Below are 23,481 nucleotides of genomic sequence, written 5' to 3'. Positions count from 1 at the left end.
TCTGACGAGCACTGCGGCTGCGCAAAACTACTGTGCAGGCGCAATACAGGGCACTTCACGTGGATACGCGAGCACGAATGCAGGTGCAGAAGACCCAAACCACCGGCGGGGTCACCACGTCTGCGGCGAGGGACTCGGATGGCTGCAAGGGACTGGAAGAAGTCCCAGGTTAGTAAAAAATAGATTAGGTTTTTGACATTGGAAGTCATTTGAGTGCATTTTTTCCCATTGGAAGCACAAGATTAAAATAATATCTTCTCCATGCAAAAGCGAACCCACTAAGGCATTCCAACAGTGCCTGAAGCACATGTAAAAACAAATGCAAACGTATTGCATTTTTTTATGCCGTAAAAAAAAAACTTAGAGACTCTGAAGTTTCTTTTTTTACCTTATCCTAGACAATAAAACCCCTGTGTCCCTGCGTCGTCCTCCAGTGTGTCCCTGTGCCCGTGCTTTTGCGTACCGCGCAGCACGCAGGCGGCAGTTAGAGCAGGAGGACGGTGCCAGGGCGTCGAGCTTCTGTAGGCATCGTGCGTGGCCGTGCGCCCGCTGACATGCTGTGGTGGTAGTGACAGGCGGGAGGGGATGGGGATTGTGAGGCAGACCCATTATATTAACGGGCTTAGGTCCACTAGTTTTGTTATAAAGTCCTCTTCAGCATTAACTTCCAAGTGGAATTGCTGCATTCCCGCTGCAGATTGAGTCATTTATTACAGAGAAATAGCCCTGCAAAGTTCCAGGACTCGCAGGGCTTTTCTTCCTGGAAGAGGCAGAGCTGTATGCAGTAGCTCTGCCTCCTCCACAGTCAATCTCCGCCTCTCCCCGCCCCCTCAGTCTTCTTTCACTGAAAGGGACGGAGATTGATTACGAAGAGGCAGAGCTACAGATCAAAGCTCTGCCTCTCCAGGGCAGCACAATCTGCGACCTGCAAAGTCATGGAACATTGCAGGTCTATTTCTCAGTAATAAATCACTCATCTGCTGCGGGAATGCGTCAATTCCACTTGGAATTTAATGCTGAAGAGGACTTTATAACAAAATAAGTTTAAAAAAAGAGACTTCGGTGTCTCTTTAAAGTGGGAACAGCGCAGTTCACGTTTGTTATAGACTTTATAAACACGCTTTATTGACACTTATCGCGCTAACAGGCTCCATGCTGTAGGTGTTCCACCATTAGATGTAATAATTAAATATGGCCTTACCAGCTAAAGGTGTTTCTGCTTCAGAAAACCCCTCTTCAGAGTTCATGTCGGTTGTGATGTGCTGATCTCAGGTCTCTTCATATTGCTTCCTGTTTGTCTTCCACACAGAGCCCAGATCCGGATCCCGGTACCACGGATTCGCTTACACATTCCGCAGTCCAGAGGAGGTGTTCCGGGAATTCTTCGGAGGCCGGGATCCTTTTTCTGAATTCTTTAGTAAGTGTTTTTGCCAGTGTCGGATAAGCCGGTTCTGCTTCAAACTCCTGTTCATGTTTAGAAATGCCTCTTTCTCAGAGGGGCGATGTCAGACCTTGTATGATGGAGAATCGCTTTCTCTGCCTCTGTTCAGTCATCCAGAGTCCAACTCTTCATCATGTCCTGGATTTTAACCTAGGGTGCCCTATTTTCGCTGGGCATCCTCTCCATTGAAGCTTATTTTTTGTATCATTCTAATGCCCTATAGTCAACCCCCTGCAGCTGTCCTGTGCCTGTGCTGTCTTGGAACGATCCTCTGGTTCCCCGCCTACGCCGCAGTTTTGGTATCGCCGACTTGAAAGTCGACACCCACTGCACCTGCAAGGCCTTGACCCCGCACGTCCTCGTTTACGCTCCCAGTGCTTGGAGGTCTGCGCGGGACGCCCCTGGCGACATGAGCGGGAATGAGGATGTGTCCGGCCAGGGCCGCGCAGTGGCTCGCCGACTGAGAAAATGAAACTGCAGCGGGGGGCCGGGAGGATGGTTGAGGACTGGTGCAGGCACAGGGCGGCTGCAGGTGGCTGCCAAAAGCTCCAGGTAAGTGAAATTACTAAGCCCAAGTCTGACTTGTCCAAAACCTCTGATTTTTTTTTTTTTTTTTTTTTTGTGTGTGCTGGAGATAAGATTTGATTTTATAGCAGGGAGCTTTCGTGCGCAAACTACACTGATTGTAACGCTAGGTACACACTATGCGTTTTTTTTCGGTCGATTTTTCCATTCGATCAATTTTCGATTCGTTTTTCTGCTTGATTCTCTTATCTTTTCTTATCAATTTCCATTCACTTCTATAAGAAATCAAGCGGTAAAACGATCGAAAGTAAGATCGGACATGTCGGAAATTACCTATCGAACGCAAAAACTTATCGTGTGTACCTAGCATAAGTCGCATGCTGCAATTTTCCTGATTGCAATGCATTGTGATTGGATAGGACATCACTATTATTAAGCTAGCTAATTCCAGTACTTACTGATTCTGACTATGGGGGGAATTGTTTGTTTCCTCCACGGATACGTTTCTGCAAAAGTCAATAGAGAGTTTGGGTATTTTTTTTGTATTTTTTTTTTTTTTGTATTGAACCTCCTGCCAGACTGTAATTCAGTGTTAAACGTATATTTCATTTCACTGTTACTCTAGTCACTAAAGTAATTGGAAGTACAAAGACATGAAATGTTGCTTAATGCGTGTTTTCCAGGTGATGACTTCATGTTTCCAGAGATGCGGCACACTCGCTCTTCACCTTTTTTCTCAGATTCCTTTCCTGGTACCGGAGGTAAGTCTTCCTCATCCACAGTCAGAGGCCATATCTGGCCTCACTCTCATGATGGTCACTCCCTGGTGTCTTGTCCTAGCCAATCAGTTGCTCAAGGACCTCAGCTTGTTTAAAGTGTTATTTGCTGAGGGCTCTGGCTTAAATATAAAATGAAGTACTTTTTGTAAGATTAGTCAATAACGATCAGTTGTATAGTCAGACGGTTCCAGTGATGGGATCCTGCCCTGACTTCTCTTTCTGCAGTTGTCTGGGATGAGTCAGATGGTTCCAGTGATGGAATCCTGCCTTGGCTCCTCCTCTTCCTGCAGTTATCAGGGATGAGAGTCAGATGGTTGCAGCAGTGGGATCCTGCCCTGGCTCCTCCTCTTCCTGCATTTGTCAGGGATGAGTGTCAGCTGGTTCCAGTGATGGAAGCCTGGCTCCTCCTCTTCCTGCGGTTGTCAGGGATGAGAGTCAGATGGTTGCAGCAGTGGGATCCTGCCCTGGCTCCTCCTCTTCCTGTACTTCTCTTCGAAGAAGACTGAACAGAAGGGCCAGAGATGAAAGTGTATTATGATATATTGTAGGATGAAGCGGAGTCCCATCTGTCCTCTTGTATTTACAATCTCTCGCTGTCCTCTCCACAGTGTTTTCATCTTTCTCTTTTGGAAGCGATGGTTTCGGTATGGCGGGGAACGTCTGTTCTATCTCCACCTCAACCAAATTTGTCAATGGCAAACGAATAACAACCAAACGGTGAGTGTCACATGAGTGTGTCATTATTGTAGAGAAATTTGAACTTTTCTGTCCACATGCAAATCACTTTTTTTTTAATTTAAAACACCTCAGCTGTTCTTTAAGTGTACCTGAGGCGAACCTTGGATCAAAAAACAAATATTGCCTAAGAAGTAGGATGCCTCTGGATCCTGCAGAGGCTTCCAGTGCCATCCATTTGGACCTTTATTGCCGCTCACGGACCTCTGAAAGAATTCTCAACAAGAGCTTGTCTGATTTCTGTGCGTGACCGCGCTCCTCCATGCACGAGCGTCTCTGTGCTGCTGCAGGCGTGGCCGCACTCCTCCAAGCACGAGCGGCTCTGTGCTGCTGCAGGCGTGGCCGCGCTCCTCCTTGCACGAGCAGCTGTGTGCTGCTGCAGGCGTGGCCACGCTCGTGCATGACAAGGGGCGCTGCTGTAATCTTTAGGAGGGTTCCGGCAAGCGGCGGCAGAGGCAAGGACACAGGAAGCTTTTGGAGGATACCGTTTCATAGCAAAATATTTGACTTTTGATCCGAGGTTTCCCCCGCGTTTACATTAAAGCAAACCTGAAACCTTTTTAACATAAAAAAACAGATACTTACACATACGGAAGGCTCTGGGGTCCAGTTGATCATTCCCGTTCCTCTCAGCCCCCTTGTTCCAATGCTGTCTCTCAAGCTGCACATACGCGAGTGTGCGAGAGAGAGAGAGAGAGAGAGAGAGAGCGCTCTTGCGCACTGAAGAACCACCTGTCTTCGTATGCTCATGAAGACTTCCAAAGACTCCAGCGGCGGAAGAGAGACTACTAACTGGGAGCCAGCGCTGGAATGAGGGAACCAGGAGAGGAGTGGGAAGGCTCTATAGGACCCAGAGCTCTCCCTCTCCTTATGTAAGTATCTGTTTTTATTTAAAAAAAAGTTTCAGGCTCACTTTAACCATTTCAGCCATGCGGACGTGAGCTTCACGTCCGCAGCGGCAAGTGCTAGAGCCGCAGGGACGCGCTAGTCACGTCCCTGCAGTTTGGGTGGTCTGCAGGCGATCGTGCAGGCAGAGGCCCGCGATCGCGCTGCTGCTGCTAGCAGGGGGTATTGGCTGCAGGGGACAAATGTCCCCTGTGCCAATCCGAGCATGTCCGCCGTGAATAAACACTGTTTTTGTTCAAAAACAGTGTTTATTCTGTAAATGGAGCCGCCGCGCTATCTCCCGCCGCGATTCCCGCCGGTTTCCGCTGCCCGATCGTTACATTTATGAATGGAAACAATGTTTCCATTCATAACCTCCCCGCCGCCGTTGTGATCGGAGGCTTCCGATGGAAGCCTACGTCACTTCCCTGGTTACAATGTAGTGATACATTGTATCCCAATTAGCGTACATTGTACGCTAATGGGATTTTTGCTCAGTAGGGACATCTTGTGGCCAAATAGTAAAACACACCTACTGATTTAGGGGAATAAAAATCAAAGGTTATTTATGACAAGAGGACATAAAATTTATACATATTGGGCTAAAAATTTGTGATGCATGTGAAACTGAAAAAGTGCACCTTTATTTCCAAATAAAATATTGTCACCATACATTACACTAGGGGTATAATTTTAACGTTTAAATAATGAAGACAAATGGCCAAATAAAATGTGTGGATTTTAGTTATGGTAGCATTAATTATTTTAAAACTGTAATGGCTGAAAACTGAAAAATAATGAATTTTTTTAAAAAAAATTCTTATTATTCCCATTATAATACATTTAGATTAAAATAATTCTTAGCATAATTTACCACCCCAAGAAAGCCTAATTGCTGGCGGAAAAAACAAGGTATAGATCATTTCGCTGTGATAAGTACGGATAAAGCTATTGGGGAATGAAAGGGAGAAGCACTGACAGGTGAAAATTCCTCTCGTCCATAAGGTGAAAAATCCCTGCGGGCTGAAATGGTTAAAAAAGAACTGTAGGAAATTACAAAGCATCCATTAAATTCCATTGCAATGAATTATTGTATACATAATAGTGTCTGGCAAACCCTTCTGCCTGAAATGCCATCAGAATGTCATCAAACCGCAATCTGGAAAGGGCAATGTACATTTTGACCTTTCCCCGTTCTGCAAGTCTAGACAAGTCTCAGGGGCAGCCCACGCAGGCACAGATATTTGGCACTGTCAGCTGACCCGACTACAGTGTGTGGATCCTGCTGGGTGGGGCTGCAGTATCGGTGTCTGCCCTCAGCACTGGGCCGCGGGGTCATGCGATTGGAGGGTTCATATGTTGGCTAGGCAGAAATGATCATTTTCTAGTCCTTTTTAAAGTGTACCTGTGAGTTTAAAAACTAAAAAAAGATAAATGCCTGAGTACAGGTAATCCGGAGGCTTTCCTTCCTGGTAAGCCGAGATCTATTGATATAATACAAAAGAACAGGCACACCAGACACTAGATGCTTTTTAAATGCAATGCTTATTATTGAAGTTAAAAATTATGTACATGAACCCCGATAAACGGGCAGGATACAAACAAATACATAGTAGCACAATTTTACCTGAACAATGATCAGTGACACAATGTTACAATATCCTGACAAACACAGAGATGGAGGAAAGTCTGAGTTACCCAACAGCAGCGCTGTTTCGAGACAATTTGAGCCTCTTGATCACGGGCAATGAAAGTCCAAATAGGCAAACAGCAAAGAAGCAACAGATGCGATCATGCAGGACGGCGTCCTGCATGATCGCATCTGTTGCTTCTTTGCTGTTTGCCTATTTGGACTTTCATTGCCCGTGATCAAGAGGCTCAAATTGTCTCGAAACAGCGCTGCTGTTGGGTAACTCAGACTTTCCTCCATCTCTGTGTTTGTCAGGATATTGTAACATTGTGTCACTGATCATTGTTCAGGTAAAATTGTGCTACTATGTATTTGTTTGTATCCTGCCCGTTTATCGGGGTTCATGTACATAATTTTTAACTTCAATAATAAGCATTGCATTTAAAAAGCATCTAGTGTCTGGTGTGCCTGTTCTTTTGTATTATATGAATGTATCTGTATAAACATTGCACCCTGAGTTGATATACATTGGTCTTTTAGCTTGATGGTCTATTTATATGGGTGTGCAGACCCTAATGTACATTTAAAGCCGACATCTATTACCAGAGCTCCGGTCCTCTTTACTTCTTATGCCTTCAAAAAATAATAAATAATACTGTAGTAGTAACAGCCCCCCTCTACAGAGAGGTCTACCAAAGCACCACAGATGAGGATTTGCAATGCTTACAGTATTGAGGAATATAACATAACCTTTAAAGGAAAACTGTAGCAAGAGGGCTATAGATGCTGCCATATTTATTTTTTCTTTTTTTAAGCAATACCAGTTGCCTGGCTGTCCTGCTGATCCTCTGTCTCTAATACTTTTAGCCATAGACCCTGAACAAGCATGCAGCAGATAAGGTGTTTCTGACATTATTGTCAGATCTGACCGATTAGCTGCATGCTTGTTTCTGGTGTTATTCAGACACTACTGCAGCCAAATAGAGCAGCAGGGCTGCCGGGCAACTGGTATTGTTTAACAAATCTGTTCCTCATTTATTTTTTATCAACAATACTACATTTATTACAGTGAAGAAATACATTCTATCTAATGTGTCACTTTGAACAATTCTTTCACACAATCATTTTAATCAAATTGGGGTAAAATTGAATAGAAAAATTGTAACGTGTGACCACCATTAGGCTGTGTGCTTAATTATATTAACGTGATGCATTGTGCAATTCTACTCACCTTTCCTTTTGGATTCCATACTTGATGTACTAACAGCTGAGGACTCCAGAGGTACTACCTCTGCCTGTGTAGCATGAGTTCATGAGTTTGACTCCCTGGAAAAAAAAAATATATATTTGATGTACTAAAGGTAAAAATGTTTTATTACTCAATACTGAAGGCATTAATAAAGCATTATCGCATGAGGAAATGCAGAAAACAGCTCACCTCACTGAGCACTTAGGAAAATGTCAATTTATAAAGGCTGTTACTGCATGGAAAGCTTAAATTACTGAGCAGTGAGGTAAATACCTCAACACTTGTCAGTACATTCAATGTACGATGTCAATTCATAAAGACTAGAACATGCGGTAAAGCCCAGAAATATTACCGGCAGCTCTGGTGTGTCAGAAACAGGACGGTGACCATATGGAACCGTGACTCACAGAGGGGTATACCCTATGACTGACAGGAGCAGAGAGCCAATAGAAACAGCCCATCTCCTGCAATTCTTGCTGATCAGATGCTGATAGGATGTGATGCCTTTTTGAGAGGGCTAAGCTTTTCTAACACCCCCCCCCCCCCCCCCTCCTCCCCAGGCAGTGGATGAGAGCGTACGGAACAAAAGAGGTTTCCCCTGCGGCCCTTCAGATGTTTAACCCTTTAGGTTCCTGTTTGAAGATGCGGAGGAGCAAGTGGGGAAATCACCTAAGCATGGCATGTGTAATGTGTTTTGGAGTTCATGTAAGCTGTGGCAATAAAATGAATTGTTAAGAAAGACTAATAGACAGATTCACAGCGTGCAGAGGGAGTATAACAAACGTACATTCTAAAGGTATGTCGGGATGCCTCTTACTTTGGGATGATCAATGAGATGCAAATTTTCCACAATTATGCAAATTTGTATGCAGATGTATGCAGTTTGACAATGGCCAATCAATTTAAACCCAGGTTTAAATTTATTGGTCCATTTTCAAGCTGCATATTTGAATAATATTGCATACATTTGCATCATCTCGGAAGAATTTGCATATCTTTGATCATCCTTACTCTTACTATTGTAATCCCTTTACTGCACTGAACAGCATGTAACACAGAGACCGCTCCACACTGCTCTGCTGTTACGAACAGGTTTCTGTCAATTGAAGCCCATTTTTTTTGGGACAAATTACTGATTTTATACCGCACCTTTGAACATTTTTATGAATTGGCAAACAAAAGTCTAAAATACTGAATGTGGTATTTAAAGACCCGATTTTTTTTTTTTTTTCCCCCGCACAGCCCTTTATGAATCGAGGCCATTGTGAACCCGCATTAGTGGTGCTTTGGTAGTTATCCCTTCAATTCTTGCAGCTGCCAGCTGTTTTACTGCATCCTCTGTACGGCTCCCGATGTGTCACGTGACCTGATTGGGGGTCAGGTGACGCACATCAGGAGCAGGACAAGATTGAAGCAGCCAGCTGTAGAAGTGAAGAGGACCGAAGCTCTGGTAAGTGGTTTTCACTGTGCGCCACACTGCCTAATGGGAGAGAGGCGCCCCCATAGCGCCCCGTTTACTACCGGTTAATTGAGACTGCCGGTTGGTAGAGTTCCGGTTACCCGGGACACCACCATAATCCTGTTCAGCTTTTGAATGCTAGCTCAGCCAGTGCGCTGGTTGGGGAAGGGAAGATTTCCAGCCATTCTTGTAATGTGTGTCTGTTCCTCTGTACAGGATAGTGGAGAATGGGGCGGAGCGAGTGGAGGTGGAAGAGGACGGACAGCTGAAGTCTATCCGGGTCAATGGTAAGCAGATGCTGGACTCCCCAGGCACGGAATACACGGGCAAAGCTTTCTCTAACAAAACTGGTCTAAGTTCTGATTTGGGGCCACAAAATGGACCACAATTGCATGATTTGAACGAAGCATGAAAATCCTCTGTGTGGGAGCGTACTCTCCTCTTTTATTTTTCCTGGTTTAAACTCAAATGATGTATGAAATGCTTGGCATAGAGGAAGGAAAGGGAAGTTAGTTAGACCAATAGTGTTATCATCATACTCACAGATGACTCTATCCCTCTGACTTACCTTTTCCAGAGCAAAGGCTGAAGTGTGTGTGTGTGTGGGGGGGGGGGGAGGGGGGTAGGGTGGAGGAGATGAACCCTCTCTTACAGCAGTGTGAGGATTTGAATTTCAGTAGATGAGAACAAATACCGTGTTTTTGGGAATATAAGAGACTCCGGACTATGAGACGCACCTAGGTTTAGAGCGCAAACAAAAATGGGGAAGAGAAATGTACCTGGTGCGTCCATGGTCCAGGAGCATCTTGTAAATGTGCTTCCCCCTAATTATTGTGTCCTCCTGTGTCCCCTTCTGTCCCCATGTGTCTCCTCTGTCTCCCTTTGTTTTCCTCCGCTCCCTGAATTGATGAAAGCAGAGGCAGCATGGCTCACCTAATCCATCAGAGCCCGAGGCGATCAGAGACCTCTCCTCTCCCTCAATGTTAATCTAAGGGGGCTGTGAGGGCGAGGAGAGGTCTCTGATCACTGCAGACTCCAGTTGATTCAGGGAAAGCAAAGGAGGACACAAGGACAACACAGGGAGTCCCTGACATCGCGGTGTGTAGGCGGTTCGTATCGGCAGGCATTTGTAAGACGAAGACTCCCTGTATTTGGAATATGACGCAGTGAATTTTTCTGGGGGGAGAAAAAGTGCGTCTTTATACTCCGAAAAATACGGTACTAATAGGCTGCGTGATTTTTAGCCTGGTGACATGGAAAAAGAAAACGTATTGGTAAAAAAAAAGAAAATGGCCGACACTACGATCTTGAGCATCTTATCTGTGTTTGAGAAATATACAGGAACAAGACTCCCTTCCCACGTTCATCTAAAAAGATAAGCGTGCTCTAGGTGAGACCAGACAAATTCATAGAATTAAGCAAAAATCACCCGGCACTGCCGTTTGCATTAGCAAGTAGTAAACTTTAATTCCAATTTTTGTCCATAAGGATTCCTTCAGGCATTTGCATACACACTTGAAGGTAGACCTATCAGGTAGATGTAGCAGGTGATTAGCGGGTGTGGGGCACACCCTGACAGCTGTTCTTCTTAAAGTGAACCAGAGATGAAGCACCCTCATGTATTTTACCATATATATCAGTGGGAACATTAGAGAAAACACCTACCCTGCTCTCTGTTTCATTCGTCACTGCTCAGCCTGCTTGTTACCAGCCCTGATAAAATCCCAGACTGAGCATTCAGTCTGGCTTTGCTCAGGAATCATTATAGCTGAGTCATTATAGCAGAGCCACAAGGGGGCAGGATTGGGCTTGAAAAGACATCAGAGAAGACAGACTCCGCTATAATGATTCCTGAGCAAAGCCAGACTAAATGCTCAGTCGGGGATTTTATCAGGGCTGGTAACAAGCAGGCTGAGCAGTGAAGGATGAAAAAGAGAGCAAGGTAGGTGTTTTCTCTAATGTTCCCACTGATATATATGGTAAAATACATGAGGGTGCTTCGTCTCTGGTTCTTTTTAAGGCCATTGTGCGACTGTTTAATCGTGTGTTTTTCAGCAGTATACCAGCACACCAAATCTTTCAAGGAACATGCTGTTTATTGAGCCATCAGTATCCACGAAAAGTAAGCCGACAATTGTTTCAGGGGCCACGCAGGGTCCCCCTTTATCCAGGTGTGTGGTAACCACTTAAGGACCAGGCGATTTTCCTGATATTGGTGCTGCGTGGGCTCTCCAGCCCACAGCATAGATCAGGATAGAGCCAGGGCGATCAGACTTACCCCCTTTTTTCCCCACTAGGGGGGGTCTGATCGCCGCCGGCTATCTGCGCTTTGCGGGGGGGGCTCTTCAAAGCCCCCCTCCGCAGCGATTTCTGCCCTCTCTGCCCATACCTGCTTCTCCCGCAGGCTATGGGCTGCGCAGGACCTGTGCTGTCCTGTGCCGGATAGGATAGGCTTTAGCCTATCAGATGCTTGCGATTCCCGGCCAATCAGAAGCCGGGGATCGCCGATCTCTTACGGCGCTGCTGCGCAGCTGGATTTCTTCCCCGCGTGTTTACATTATGCGTGCGAGCCGCTATCGGCGGCTCGCACACTGTTCAGGGAGACACCCTCCGTGAACTGGCATGGAAAAGCCGCTCAAACGAGCAGCCTTTTCCATGCTATACCACTAACGACCTGCCGACGCCTATCGGCGTTAGGCGGTCCTTACGTGTGGACACGGCAATCGACAAACTCTGTCGGCAGACTGTCTGCAGACACAGCCATCTTTGAGCGATTCAACTGGTGAATCTCTTGCGACTTTTGTCTCACGAACCGTTGCTTAAGCCCCATACACACGCTCAACAGCAATCTTTTATGCAACACAATTATCAAACAACTTTTGTTGTGAAACAACCAGAAAAAGTTGCTGCTATTGTTCACACAACTGATAAGACTGATAAAGAAGTCCATGTCTGTTGGTGTCCTGTCATGTGTACAAAAGGCTTAAGGCGGCCACACACGATGCAATAAAATGATCCGATTTTACAGTAATTCGATAAAAACGATCGGATCTCTCTAAAAAAAAATCGAAAGTTTTTTTCATTTGACTGAAAAATCCGATCAGATTTCCCATTTTCTTCGATATTTATCGATCCGGAATGCCAGATATTTTTCTTCAACCTTTCTAAAGATTGTATGGTGTGTGTTGGATTGTCAATTTATTAATATACACACTATAGCAATTTTGTCGAGTTTCCAATCATTTTTATCATAATTGGGAAAAAATTGAACATAGGTGTGTGGTACATTGGTCAGATTTTTGAAATGTTACAATCAGTCAGAAAAATTGATTGCAATTCTTAAATTGAACAGATATTTAAAAAAATTGTATGGTGTGTGGCCACCTTTATACAGACAGTCGCTACCATAGTACTACTACTATACGTAGTCTGTGGCAGACAGCTTCCGTCATGTCTTCACGCTTTCTGTTGTCACGTGAGTACAACGGCCACAAACTCGAATTGTCGCTGCCATAAATATGCTGTTGTCTCTTGTCTGTTTGTCGCTGCCTGCCAGCTACAGACAAAGGTATGCCGTGTGTATGGGCCTCTAGGCTGTGACTTGTAGAACTGGCTTCACCGCAGGCCTAGTCACCCCACTGCCATGTCACACTGTCTGCGCTCAGCTGAGGATTGAAGGTGTAAAGCCTTGATCTGTCTCTCGGTTTGCTGGGTGCTTTTGCTGCTAGTTTGCTAGAGTCACATGATCGTATGGGGGAGGGGCAGATGAAATGTGGGAGGAGGACTCCGAGGAACATCCAAGATTTAGTAAAGTTTACTGTAACTTTCTGGCAGACTCCATACCTCCCAACATTTTGAGATAAGAAAGAGGGACACCTAAGCCACACCCCTAATCACGCCCCTAGTCACGCAAACCATGAAAATTTCGTTGGGAAAATATGTTTTATAATTCAAACTACACTGGTCCTTTCTATCCTGGTTTATTTTCCTTCATATTAACATTTGAAAATAAGAAAGATATCAATTTAAAGGATGGGAATACAGGTTACAGTAAATTGAACACCTTTTCCAGTACAAAAATATATATTTACATAGATTTATATGTCAGTCCTGAAAGAGGGACAAATGAAGAAGAAAGAGGGACTGGGTTCTCAAAGAGGGGCTGTCCCTCCAAAAGAGAGACATTTGAGAGCAATGAGACTCCAATAATATACTCGGGACACCTTGTTTATGATTTCAAGTAAACCCAGGGTGAGCGGTGTATGGAGGCTGCCATATTTATTTCCTTTTATACAATACCAGTTTCCTGGCAGCCCTGCTGATGTATTTGGCTGCAGAAGTGTCTGAATCACACCAGAAACAAGCATGCAGCTAATCCAGTCAGATCTGACAATGTCAGAAACACCTGATCTGCTGCATGCTTGTTCAGGGGCTATGGCTAAAAGTATTAGAGGTAGAGAATCAGCAGGACTGCCAGGAAACTGGTATTGCTTAAAAGGAAATTTATATGCACAAAGCCACTATGGGAAATGTAGAGCAGGACCATCAACTTGCTTCAGACATGACTTTGGAGAGGGGAATTAAATAGGCAGGAGCTGTAATGTGAGCAGAATCCTATCGGCCTACTGGCAGAGCATCAGCCATGAATGATTTACCGTGTAGACTTTGTGCCAGCTGAAGAACAAGAGGAACCTGAACCCAGAAATGGTCGTTAGGGGGAGAGAGGCACCATATAGTGTATAGAAAGTCGGGCAACTCCTACTCTGCTGTAGATGCTGCAATTATACTGTAACTTGCACAACTCTAAGCAACCCTCACTATGATGTAATATCACCCAGGAGAAGGTGGCACACCCTTGTATTATCCTTTTATTAGACAATAGTCAAAAAATCTGATTTAGGTTTGTTGAATTGCTCATGCTACCTACTAGAGATGACCAGCCGTCTTCTAGAAGCACAATTGGTTTTTTTTCCAGCACATACAGCAGCTAGTTTACTATCACTCTGGACTCTAGGTACATAATAACAGGTTATAATGTACATATTGGGGTTGGCAGAGAACAGAACGCACTGCAGCTAGTGTACTAACAGCATAGGTACAGAATAGCAGCTTATATTGTACATACTGGGGGTAGCAGAGATCAGCACACACTGCTGCTAGTTTACTATCAGTATAGACCCAAAGTAACAGCTTATGCTGTACATACTGGGGTAGCAGAGATTAGCACACACTGCAGCTAGTTTACTATCAGTATGGGTGCAGAGTAAGGCTAGGTCCACACTTGTCCGCTTGCAGAGCGGATCCGTTTCAAAAGGATCAGTTTAAAAAAAAAAAAAAAAATATCCCCCCATTTTTCCTAAATATGCTTTTTTGCAGCATACGTTTCCAGCCCGGCCTGTGGGGGAGGGGGGGAGAGGAGTGGGATGCCATGCTGGAAGGGGCAGCAGTCAGGACGGGGGTGACAGCGGGGAAGGGCCCCCCCCCCCCCTCACCTGGGTCCCCCGTCACTGCTTCCCCTCCAGCTACTTGCGCAAAAGTTGTTATAATGTACTGTATGTAGGTAGCGAGTGGGGAAGCTTACCTTCTCACCTTGCGTTCCAAGGAAAACATTGGGAGACAGACGCTGCTTCAAATTCAAAAATAGACTTTTTTCAAAAATGTAGACAACACTGTATAGACACTAGGTGCCACTTTAAAACCATAAAATCACTCACTGCAGATGTTAATAGCGCAGCCGGCTGGGCTCACACTTACAGCAGACTTCTCTCACCAAGCACACCTGGGATCCCACCACATATCTGCTTAGCAATAGGCACTGATAGCTAGAAAAAGCGATGCAAGCGCAAATAAAGTCCCAATGCTAGCTCTCCGCGACAGCATATAAAAGTCACAGCAGAACAGAAGCTTCAACAGAGGTCCGCAGTGTTTAGTGCATAAGCATCTGCAGTTAGTATAAACAAGCTGCCTCACTGAGGCTCTCACCACTCAGTAGACCGATTCAAATGCTGTCGTTTGTCCAGCTGCCGTAGGAAAGGATATTGTATAGATGGATGGCATCCCTTACTGCAATCAGTTCATATGCACAGGAAAGTGGTCAGAATCCCTCTGGTGTCCGTGGGGAAACGTGTACGCACGTGTTCAGCCAGCCCTAGGTGTAATCAGCCACATGGCCCTTCTTGTATGTTGCCTCCCGGGTAGGTCAGCCGGCGCCAGGCTCCTCCGTAGGCTTCAGGCAGGGTTGGTGGCCGGGCAGCGCTTGGTAGGCAGTGAGGACGGTGTGGTGAAGGCCCGGGAGGCAACATACAAGAAGGGCCATGTGGCTGATTACACCTAGGGCTGGCTGAACACGTGCGTACACGTTTCCCCACGGACACCAGAGGGATTCTGACCACTTTCCTGTGCATATGAACTGATTGCAGTAAGGGATGCCATCCATCTATACAATATCCTTTCCTACGGCAGCTGGACAAACGACAGCATTTGAATCGGTCTACTGAGTGGTGAGAGCCTCAGTGAGGCAGCTTGTTTATACTAACTGCATATGCTTATGCACTAAACACTGCGGACCTCTGTTGAAGCTTCTGTTCTGCTGTGACTTTTATATACTGTCGCGGAGAGCTAGCATTGGGACTTTATTTGCGCTTGCATCGCTTTTTCTAGCTATCAGTGCCTATTGCTAAGCAGATATGTGGTGGGATCCCAGGTGTGCTTGGCGAGAGAAGTCTGCTGTAAGTGTGAGCCCAGCCGGCTGCGCTATTAACATCTGCAGTGAGTGATTTTATGGTTTTAAAGTGGCACCTAGTGTCTATACAGTGTTGTCTACATTTTTGAATAAAGTCTATTTTTGAATTTGAAGCAGCGTCTGTCTCCCAATGTTTTCCTAGTATTTACTTTTCACAGTCCCATGCTCCCACTTTGTGGTTTTTCATAATGACTACACCTGTTGAGTACCAGGAACTACTCTTTTTTTTTTTTTTTTTTTTTCTATATGTTCCTTGCGTTCCAAGACTCGCCGCTTGATTTCCTGCAATACCGCCCTCTATACTTCGGAGGGCGGCATTGCAGGAAGTGACCCGGCAAACGGAGTAATTAAGGAAGGTAGACTTCCCCGCTCGCTGCCTACATACATTATAACAACTTTAGCGCTAGGAGCTGGAGGGGTACGGGGGACCCAGGTGAAAAGGGGGGGGGGGGGGGAACCCAACGACCACTGCTACCTCCTCCAGCATGGCGGCCTCCTCCCCACCCACAGGCTGTGTCCAAAGCTGCCTGTGTAGAGGGGGATCCATTTTGGCATTGATTTTCACTACCCCTCTGTGTATTCGGCTCCATGTGCAGTCCGTGAAAATCCTGCAAATCCGGACCATCCGTTCAGGTTTTCAATACTGATTTCCCCTGAACGCAGACTGATCGTTTTTAAATTGAGTGAAGAAGACTTCTATTGACATTTGGTATCCGTGGCCAAAAAACAGAACCACAGATACATTTTTAAAACAATTGTGAACTTACTCTAACAGCTTATACTGTACATACTGGCGGTAGCAGACATTAGTACACACTGTTGCTAGTTTACTATCAGTATAGATGCAGAGTTACAGATTATACTGTACATACTGGAGGTAGTAGAGATCAGCACACCCTGCAGCTAGTTTACTATTAGTACAGGCACAGAATAGCAGTTTATACTGTACATCCTGGAGATAGCAGAGATTGGTACACACTGCATCACTGTGCAAGCTCCTGGCCAGACAAGTTTACCAAGATAAAATGTATTGTGAAATGGATGCATTTCTGCAGATTCCTGATGTTATGTGCTTGTCTTGCAGGGGTGGAGGATGAGCTGGCCCTGGCACTGGAGATGAGTAAACGAGACCATCAAGCCAATGTGTCAACCCACAGCGACCACACCAGGGTGTCCCCACACAACCCGCGCAACATGCAGCATTCTCAGACCGCCGCCCCCACTTACGTGGTGCTGGACAGCGACGACGAAGACGAGGATCTGCAGCTGGCCATGGCTTACAGCCTCTCCGAGATGGAGGCCGCGGGGCAGCACCAAGCAGGTGTGAGATTTAAACAGAGAACACGGGCACAGGAGGCAGTGAGGCAGCTGAGGGATATGCAGGGGGCGGTACAGCAGCTAGACGTCCTTCTGGGGCCACATAATCGCCAGCAGGTGGCAGCAGATCACCTGAGGCACCAGCAGATGGCAGCAAGCCAACTGAGGCCCCAGCAGGTGGCAGCAGATCACCTGAGGCACCAGCATATGGCAGCAAGCCAACTGAGGCCCCAGCATATGGCAGCTAGTCAAATGAGCGCACAACAGCTAAGGTCCCACCAGGGGGCAGCAGAACTGCTTAATCAGCCATCACAGAGGCTGAAGGACTTCCAGGGCCCAATTGGGGATGCAGTAAATCAACAGCCATTACCCAATCAGGGCGCTCGAGGAGGGAAAGTTACTGGGCTACAAAACGGCCCCATCACTGCTGAGAAAGAGGAGACAAAGGAGAAGAGCAGATGCTATATCTGCTAGGGGTGCCACCTTAAAGTGTGACTCCAGCTAAAACAATTGGTCAGTAAAAATCTGGCAGAGGTTCACGTTTTAAATGATGAACTTCATGAAGTGTGGTTAGAATGAGGACCTGATTAGTAATGCAAGGCACCCGATTTATTTTGGGAGGGTTATACTCCTGAAAGGTGCAGAGATCTGTTTATTATTTTTAATTATTTTTCAGTTTTCTAATCTAGTGAGAACTTCCCTTGCCTTTTTAGTTAAAGCGTATCGGAACTCGGTAAAAAAAAAAAAAAAAAATACTTACCTCAGTAGAATCTTCTGGACACTCCCAAGGCTTCCCCTACCACCTTGAACCCCTTCTGTCTAGTGCTGGGACCTGCTAGAGATCAGCTGAGATGGTCCAGAGGTACTTCCCCTGACTGTGACTCATGAGGTCATGAGTTTGACCTTGGAAGGGGGGGGGGGAACATTTGACAATATTATAGTCAAATATAATAATGACCGTGAACGAGTGCGACCCTACTGTGCCTGTGTGAGTATGGGCCTCGCCTGTGCAATAGCATGAAGCCGCACATGCATGGCTTTTTACTCCAAGTACGAGCGGCTTCATACTTGAACATGCACAGTACGGTGGTACATGGAGACGAGTACAGCCCTGAAGAACAAGAGGGTCCCTGCCTGCATTGGAGGGGTGCAAGAGCATCAGGGAAGTTTTGCGAGCATCCCTTCTATTGAGGTAAGTATCAAGTCTTTTTCTGCTTTTCAGATTTGCTTTAAAATATCTGTGCTGAATAATGGGTAAGATGCTGCCATCTTGTGGTGGTTCTGCATTATATATCTTATTTATTTATTTAGCCCTGCCTTACGATACAAGGCTGTCACTCCTGTTCTTTACAGTATTTTAGTTATGAAGCATGTGCCACTCTATAACACAGTGCTGTGCAATCTATAGGAGGAGCAGAAGACAAACCTGCATACATTACGTAGGAAATAGAGAGGACCTGCTCAAACCAGCTTGCAAACTTATGGGAAAATGGGACTGTGAATAGTTAATGCGTTGAAGACCAGTAGTAGTGCCTATTAACATGTTTTAACTAGCTGTTAAAACCCACCTGCTCAAACATAGGAGTAAGCCTAATGTGATAAGTGAGGGATCCCAGAGTTTGGGAACAGCCCCAGAGAATTATTGGAGCTGTGTGTGTGTGTGAAAAATGTTGTTAGTGAGAAAATCATTTCAGGCCATTGGAGAAGCAGAGAGGGTAGTTGTGGGTGTGTTTATATTTGCAGTAAGGAGCAGCTGATGAGTGGTGGGAGGAGCCAGTGTAGAGATTTTCTGAGAAAAGTAGGTGAGTGGAGGTGGGAGGAGCCAGTGTAGAGTTTCATATGAGTGGTGGGTGGAGCCAGTGTAGAGATTTCATGAGAAGAGGTAGGAGGAGTCGCTGTAGCCTTGCAGCTTAGGAGTGATGGGAGGTGCTGGTGTAGAGATTTGCTGAGAAGAGCAGCAGATAAAGTGATAGGAGGTGCCAATGTAGAGCTTTCCGTAGAGTAGTTGCAGATGCGGCGTGATCGGAGGAGCCAGTGTAGAGATTTACAGAGAGGAGCCAGTGTAGAGATTTGCAGAGAGGAGCAGCAGATGACTGGTGGGAGGAGCCAGTGTAGAGATTTGCAGAGAGGAGCAGCAGATGTGGAATGATGGGCAGGGCCCGTGTACAGATTTCCTGAGAGATGAGAAGAGGTAGGAGGAGCCAGTATAGACTTGCAGATGAGGACTGATGGGAGAAGCCAGTGTAGAGATTTTCTGAGTATGTGTTTGAAGATGTATAAGTCAAGTGGTGGCTAGCACAAACTGCAGCTAATTTACTGTCAGCTTAAAAAGAGAACCTCCAGACTAAAAATCTACTCAGCAGCCCTGAAAAGGCTTGGTATTCATTTAACAGTTTCACAGCATCAGAATTTAAATTTTCTTACCCAAGCCTCATTTTTAGCTGCACAAAAAAAAACTGCCCGGGCATTTTCCCCTATTGCTGTGGAAAGCATGATGGGATTTCTGATGTTGTACTAGTTCTGCTGTTTTGGTGCAATTTGAATTTCGAGATTTGAAGCCTAGCGCGCAACTGGGAGGGGTGATCAGGACACAGGACAGTTGGAACTGTGTCTCATGTTCCGTCACCTCCTTTCAACCAAAAAGATGGCTGCCCCCATGAAATCACAAACATGTGCCTGTTCCTTTGAAACAGGGTGGGTAAGAGATTATATTGCCTATCTATTTTAATTCACATAACTAATGTAACTTAATGACAGTATGTTTGTTTAGGCTGAAGTTCCCCTTTAAAGAGACACTGAAGCGAAAAAAAAATTATGATATTATGATTTGTATGTGTAGTACAGCTAAGAAATAAAACATAGTCGGAGAGCTTAATGGCTTGTTTGCATAGAGATAACAACTGGAGTTTCTCAACTCTTCCTGTACTGGAAACAATTAGACTGATGTATCTGATCTTAGTCTTATGCTGGGAATACACGATGCGTTTTTGCGTTCGTTTTTGCCGTCGTTTTCGCTTTCGATCGATTCTACTCTCGATTCACTGCTCGATTCCCCTCCTTATCTTTTCTTATCAATTACATTCACTTGAATGAGGAGAATCGAAACGAAAGTAGAATCGACCAGATCCAACAGGTTGGAATTTATCTATCGAACCCATCTATCTAAAGTAAAAACTTAACGTGTATTCCCAGCATTAAGGTAGCCATACACTGGTCGATGTGCCATTAGATCGACCAGCTGACAGATCCCTATCTGATCGAATCTGATCAGAGAGGGATCGTATGGCTGCCTTTACTGCAAACAGATTGTGAATCGATTTCAGCCTGAAACCGATTCACCATCTGCTGAGCTGCTCCTGCCGCCTGTCCCCACCCGTATACATTACCTGACGCTGGCTCCCGGGTATCTTCTCCGCATTGCACGGCTCTGTTCCGGATCCATTACGGCGCTTCCTGTGTTACTCCGTGACCAGGAAGTTCAAATAGAGCTCCCTCTATTAGAACTTCCTGGTCACTGCAGTGACACAGGAAGCGCCGGGATGGATGGAGCCGGAACAGAGCCGTGCAGCACGGAGAAGACGCCCGGGAGCCAGCCTCAGGTAATGTATACCTGATCGGATCGGCCGCCGCTAGCGACGCGCACTTTACCCGCGGGCGATCGAGGGTAATTTCCCGCACGGCGCGATCGACGGACCGATCCGATTCCGGGAGGGAATCGGATCGGCGGCTGCGTTTACCGCGAACGATTGGCAGCAGATTCGATCCCAGGATCGAATCTGCTGTCGAAACGGCCGGGAATCGAGCCAGTGTATGGCTACCTTTAAGGTAGCCATACACTGGTCGATTTGCCTTTTAAGGTGGCCATACACTGGCCCGATTTGCGCCCGTTTCGACAGCAGATTCGATCACTGGGATCGAATCTGCTGCCAATCGTTCACGCTACACGCCGAATATTGATCCATTCCGTCCGATCGCGCCGTGCGGAAAATAACCGTCGATCGCCCGCGGGTAAAGAGCGCATCGCTAGCGGCGTTCGAGTGCCCGACGACCGACGCAATAGAGCCGCATACATTACCTGCTCCGCCGGCGCGACTCCCGAGTCTCCGCTCTTCTCCGTATCGGCTCTGGTCTGGTCTCCTCCGGCATGCTTCCCTTCTTCCTGTCCCGGCAGGAAGTTTAAACAGTAGAGGGCGCTCTACTGTTTAAACTTCCCCCAGACAGGAAGAAGGGAAGCATGCCGGAGGAGACCAGAGCAGACCAGAGCGGAGACGGAGAAGAAGAAGAAGAGCGGTGACCGGGGGCAGTCGCACCAGCGGAGCAGGTAATGTATGCGGGCGGGGGGAGCGGCGGCAGCACCACCACAACAGATTGTGATCGGTTTCAGGCTGAAATCGGTTCACAATCTGTTTGCAGTAAAGGTAGCCATACGATCCCTCTCTGATCAGATTCGATCAGATAGGGATCTGTCTGTTGGTCGAATCTGATGGCAAATCGACCAGTGTATGGCTACCTTTAGTCATGGAGAGGGCTGTTATCTGACTTATTATCTCAACTGTAAGTGAACTGTTTACTTTTTCTCTGCCAGAGGAGATGTCATTACTTCAAAGACTGCTCTGAAAGACTCATTTTGAATGCTGAGTGTTGTGTAATCTGCACATATTATAGAGTGATGCAATGTTGGAAAAAACACTATATACCTGAAAATAAAAATATGAGAATATTTTCTTTGCTGTTAATCTTCTAGTAATTATTCATAGTACACAACCAATTCATTATATCATATTTTTTTTCTCGCTTCATTGTCTCTTTAAGCACTGTGTAATGGCTTACAGTGTACATCCTAGGGGTGACATGCTTGTATCTTTAAAAGGAGGGTAAATAATGTAAGTGTATTGTATTATTAATCAACGTCCCATATGAAGTGTTAGTGTACTTAATGTCTTAAAGGAGTATTACAGCAAAAATGTGACTACTGGAATAACCCTATAACCCTAGTAGCATGTTTGTAATAGATAAACACATATTAGTGTATCTGGTTACATATGCCGGATGGATAGGATAATTTATAGCACCTCTTACAGATCGTGGCCGTCATTTAGAGAGAAGTGATGTTCAGCTCAGCTATAACAGCTGTTTCTATACTCTCCTGTGTGTGTGAGAGCCTGGACTGTAGGCTGGCTCATTGTAGGCAAGGTCAGGTAACTTAGGTAAATAAACAAGCAGCTTCCTGTTCATTTACCTAAGATATCCATACTACTTGCTGCTGAGGAGCTGGTGTTGTGTCTGATCGTGCTGCCCGGAAACTGCCTTCCTCACCGAGTATCACGCATGCTCAGTGGGGACACAAATATAATTCCCCCGAAATATCTTCACTTCCACACGTCCTACGTTCCCCAAAATGTCAGGGTAAGCAGGGGGATTCCCTGAGCTACCTCTGTGCCCAATTGCAGCCCCGGAGTCCCGCTGGTTGCAGAGATAGATTACATAAAACTAACTTGGGAACCAGCGGGAATCTGGGGTTTCAATTTGGCACAGAGGTAGTTTGGGGGATCCCCCTGAAAATTTGGGGAGTGTAGGTGGTGTGGAAGTGGAGATATTTGGGGCAGCACAATCCAGAAGGAAATGTGGCCGCACAGGCTCCTACTGCGCATGCGGGACAGCGCAAATTTGCAGGCAGCATGATCAGACACAACACCGGCCTACAGTGCAGGCTTTTATCTCTTACGCAGGAAGAAAAAGCTTAGAGCTGAACAGAGGAGGAGGTCGCTTTCTAGCAACGTCAGGATCTGTAAGAGGTGCTATAAATTATCCTATCCAGCCGGCATCTGTAACTAGATACACTGCCTAATATGTGTTTTTCTCACTATTACAAACATCCTACTAGGGTTGTCCCAGTACATAACATTTCACTGCAGTGCCCCTTTAAGTACAGTTTAGCATTTGTACAAATAAGTGAAGTTGGGATGCTGATCCTTACTGTGATCATGTGCCTGATAACCCTGTCGTGCTGTTCCCTCTTGCAGCACTTGCCGCAGGCCAGGACGCACCATGCATAATGGTGTTTATGTAAAGCTCAGAGTCGTGCCTTGTGTCCTGGCCGCGGCTTCTGTAATATAGCTGACACTGCCTCCTCTGTCCAGATCTCTGCTGAACGCTGACCGGGGCTAAGTTGCTGGAAATCTGTCTGACTTTCTGCACTTTCCTGCCAATACTCCTTCCTGCCTGCCTTCCTTCTTTCCCCCATCTGTCAAACGTGGACTTGCGCTAACTTCTCAAGTGAGGAAAAAATGTCTACATTCCCTGAAGATGTACTTTACACTGAGATGATCATCCTCTGATGTGTTGTGATGCTGTGGCCTTGATTTTAGTTTTGTGCCAAATTTTCCTGCTTTAGTGTGATAGGCGGATTCTTGTGGCCAAATGTTGTGTTGCACATTTCTTCATCCACCAGAATCTCCAAACGTGTGGCTGAAGATTGTCTGCTGAAAAGGGGGGACAGTTTCAGCAGACATTAACCTCTACAAGGGGGTAAAGTTTTAATCATCACCTGGAAGTTATCGTATTTTGATGAAATTTTGTCAATGTCATCAATGGTCCTTAAAGTGAACCAGAGATGAAGCACCCTCATTCTGCACTGCACAGCTTGTTTCTTATCAGACCTGTTAAAATCCCCGACTGAGCATTCAGTCTGTCTTTGCTATAATGACTCGGCTATAATG

The 23,481-nt window shown here is 45.9% G+C and overlaps 1 protein-coding gene across 1 annotated transcript in view; it reads left to right on the top strand.

Annotated features, from left to right (window-relative positions):
* Positions 1–23,481, top strand: part of DNAJB2 (DnaJ heat shock protein family (Hsp40) member B2) — a 55,691-nt gene that overhangs the window by 28,478 nt on the left and 3,732 nt on the right. The window contains exons 6-10 of the mRNA XM_068246036.1: positions 1,310–1,417; positions 2,650–2,727; positions 3,354–3,462; positions 8,920–8,990; positions 16,530–16,766. Of these exons, the coding sequence (XP_068102137.1) occupies positions 1,310–1,417; positions 2,650–2,727; positions 3,354–3,462; positions 8,920–8,990; positions 16,530–16,766 (603 nt within the window). The remainder of the gene's footprint in view (positions 1–1,309; positions 1,418–2,649; positions 2,728–3,353; positions 3,463–8,919; positions 8,991–16,529; positions 16,767–23,481) is intronic.

This window comes from Hyperolius riggenbachi, chromosome 7 (genome assembly GCF_040937935.1).
Source record: "Hyperolius riggenbachi isolate aHypRig1 chromosome 7, aHypRig1.pri, whole genome shotgun sequence".
NCBI classification, from domain to species: Eukaryota; Metazoa; Chordata; class Amphibia; order Anura; family Hyperoliidae; genus Hyperolius; species Hyperolius riggenbachi.
This window is presented reverse-complemented; position numbering and strand designations above follow the sequence as displayed.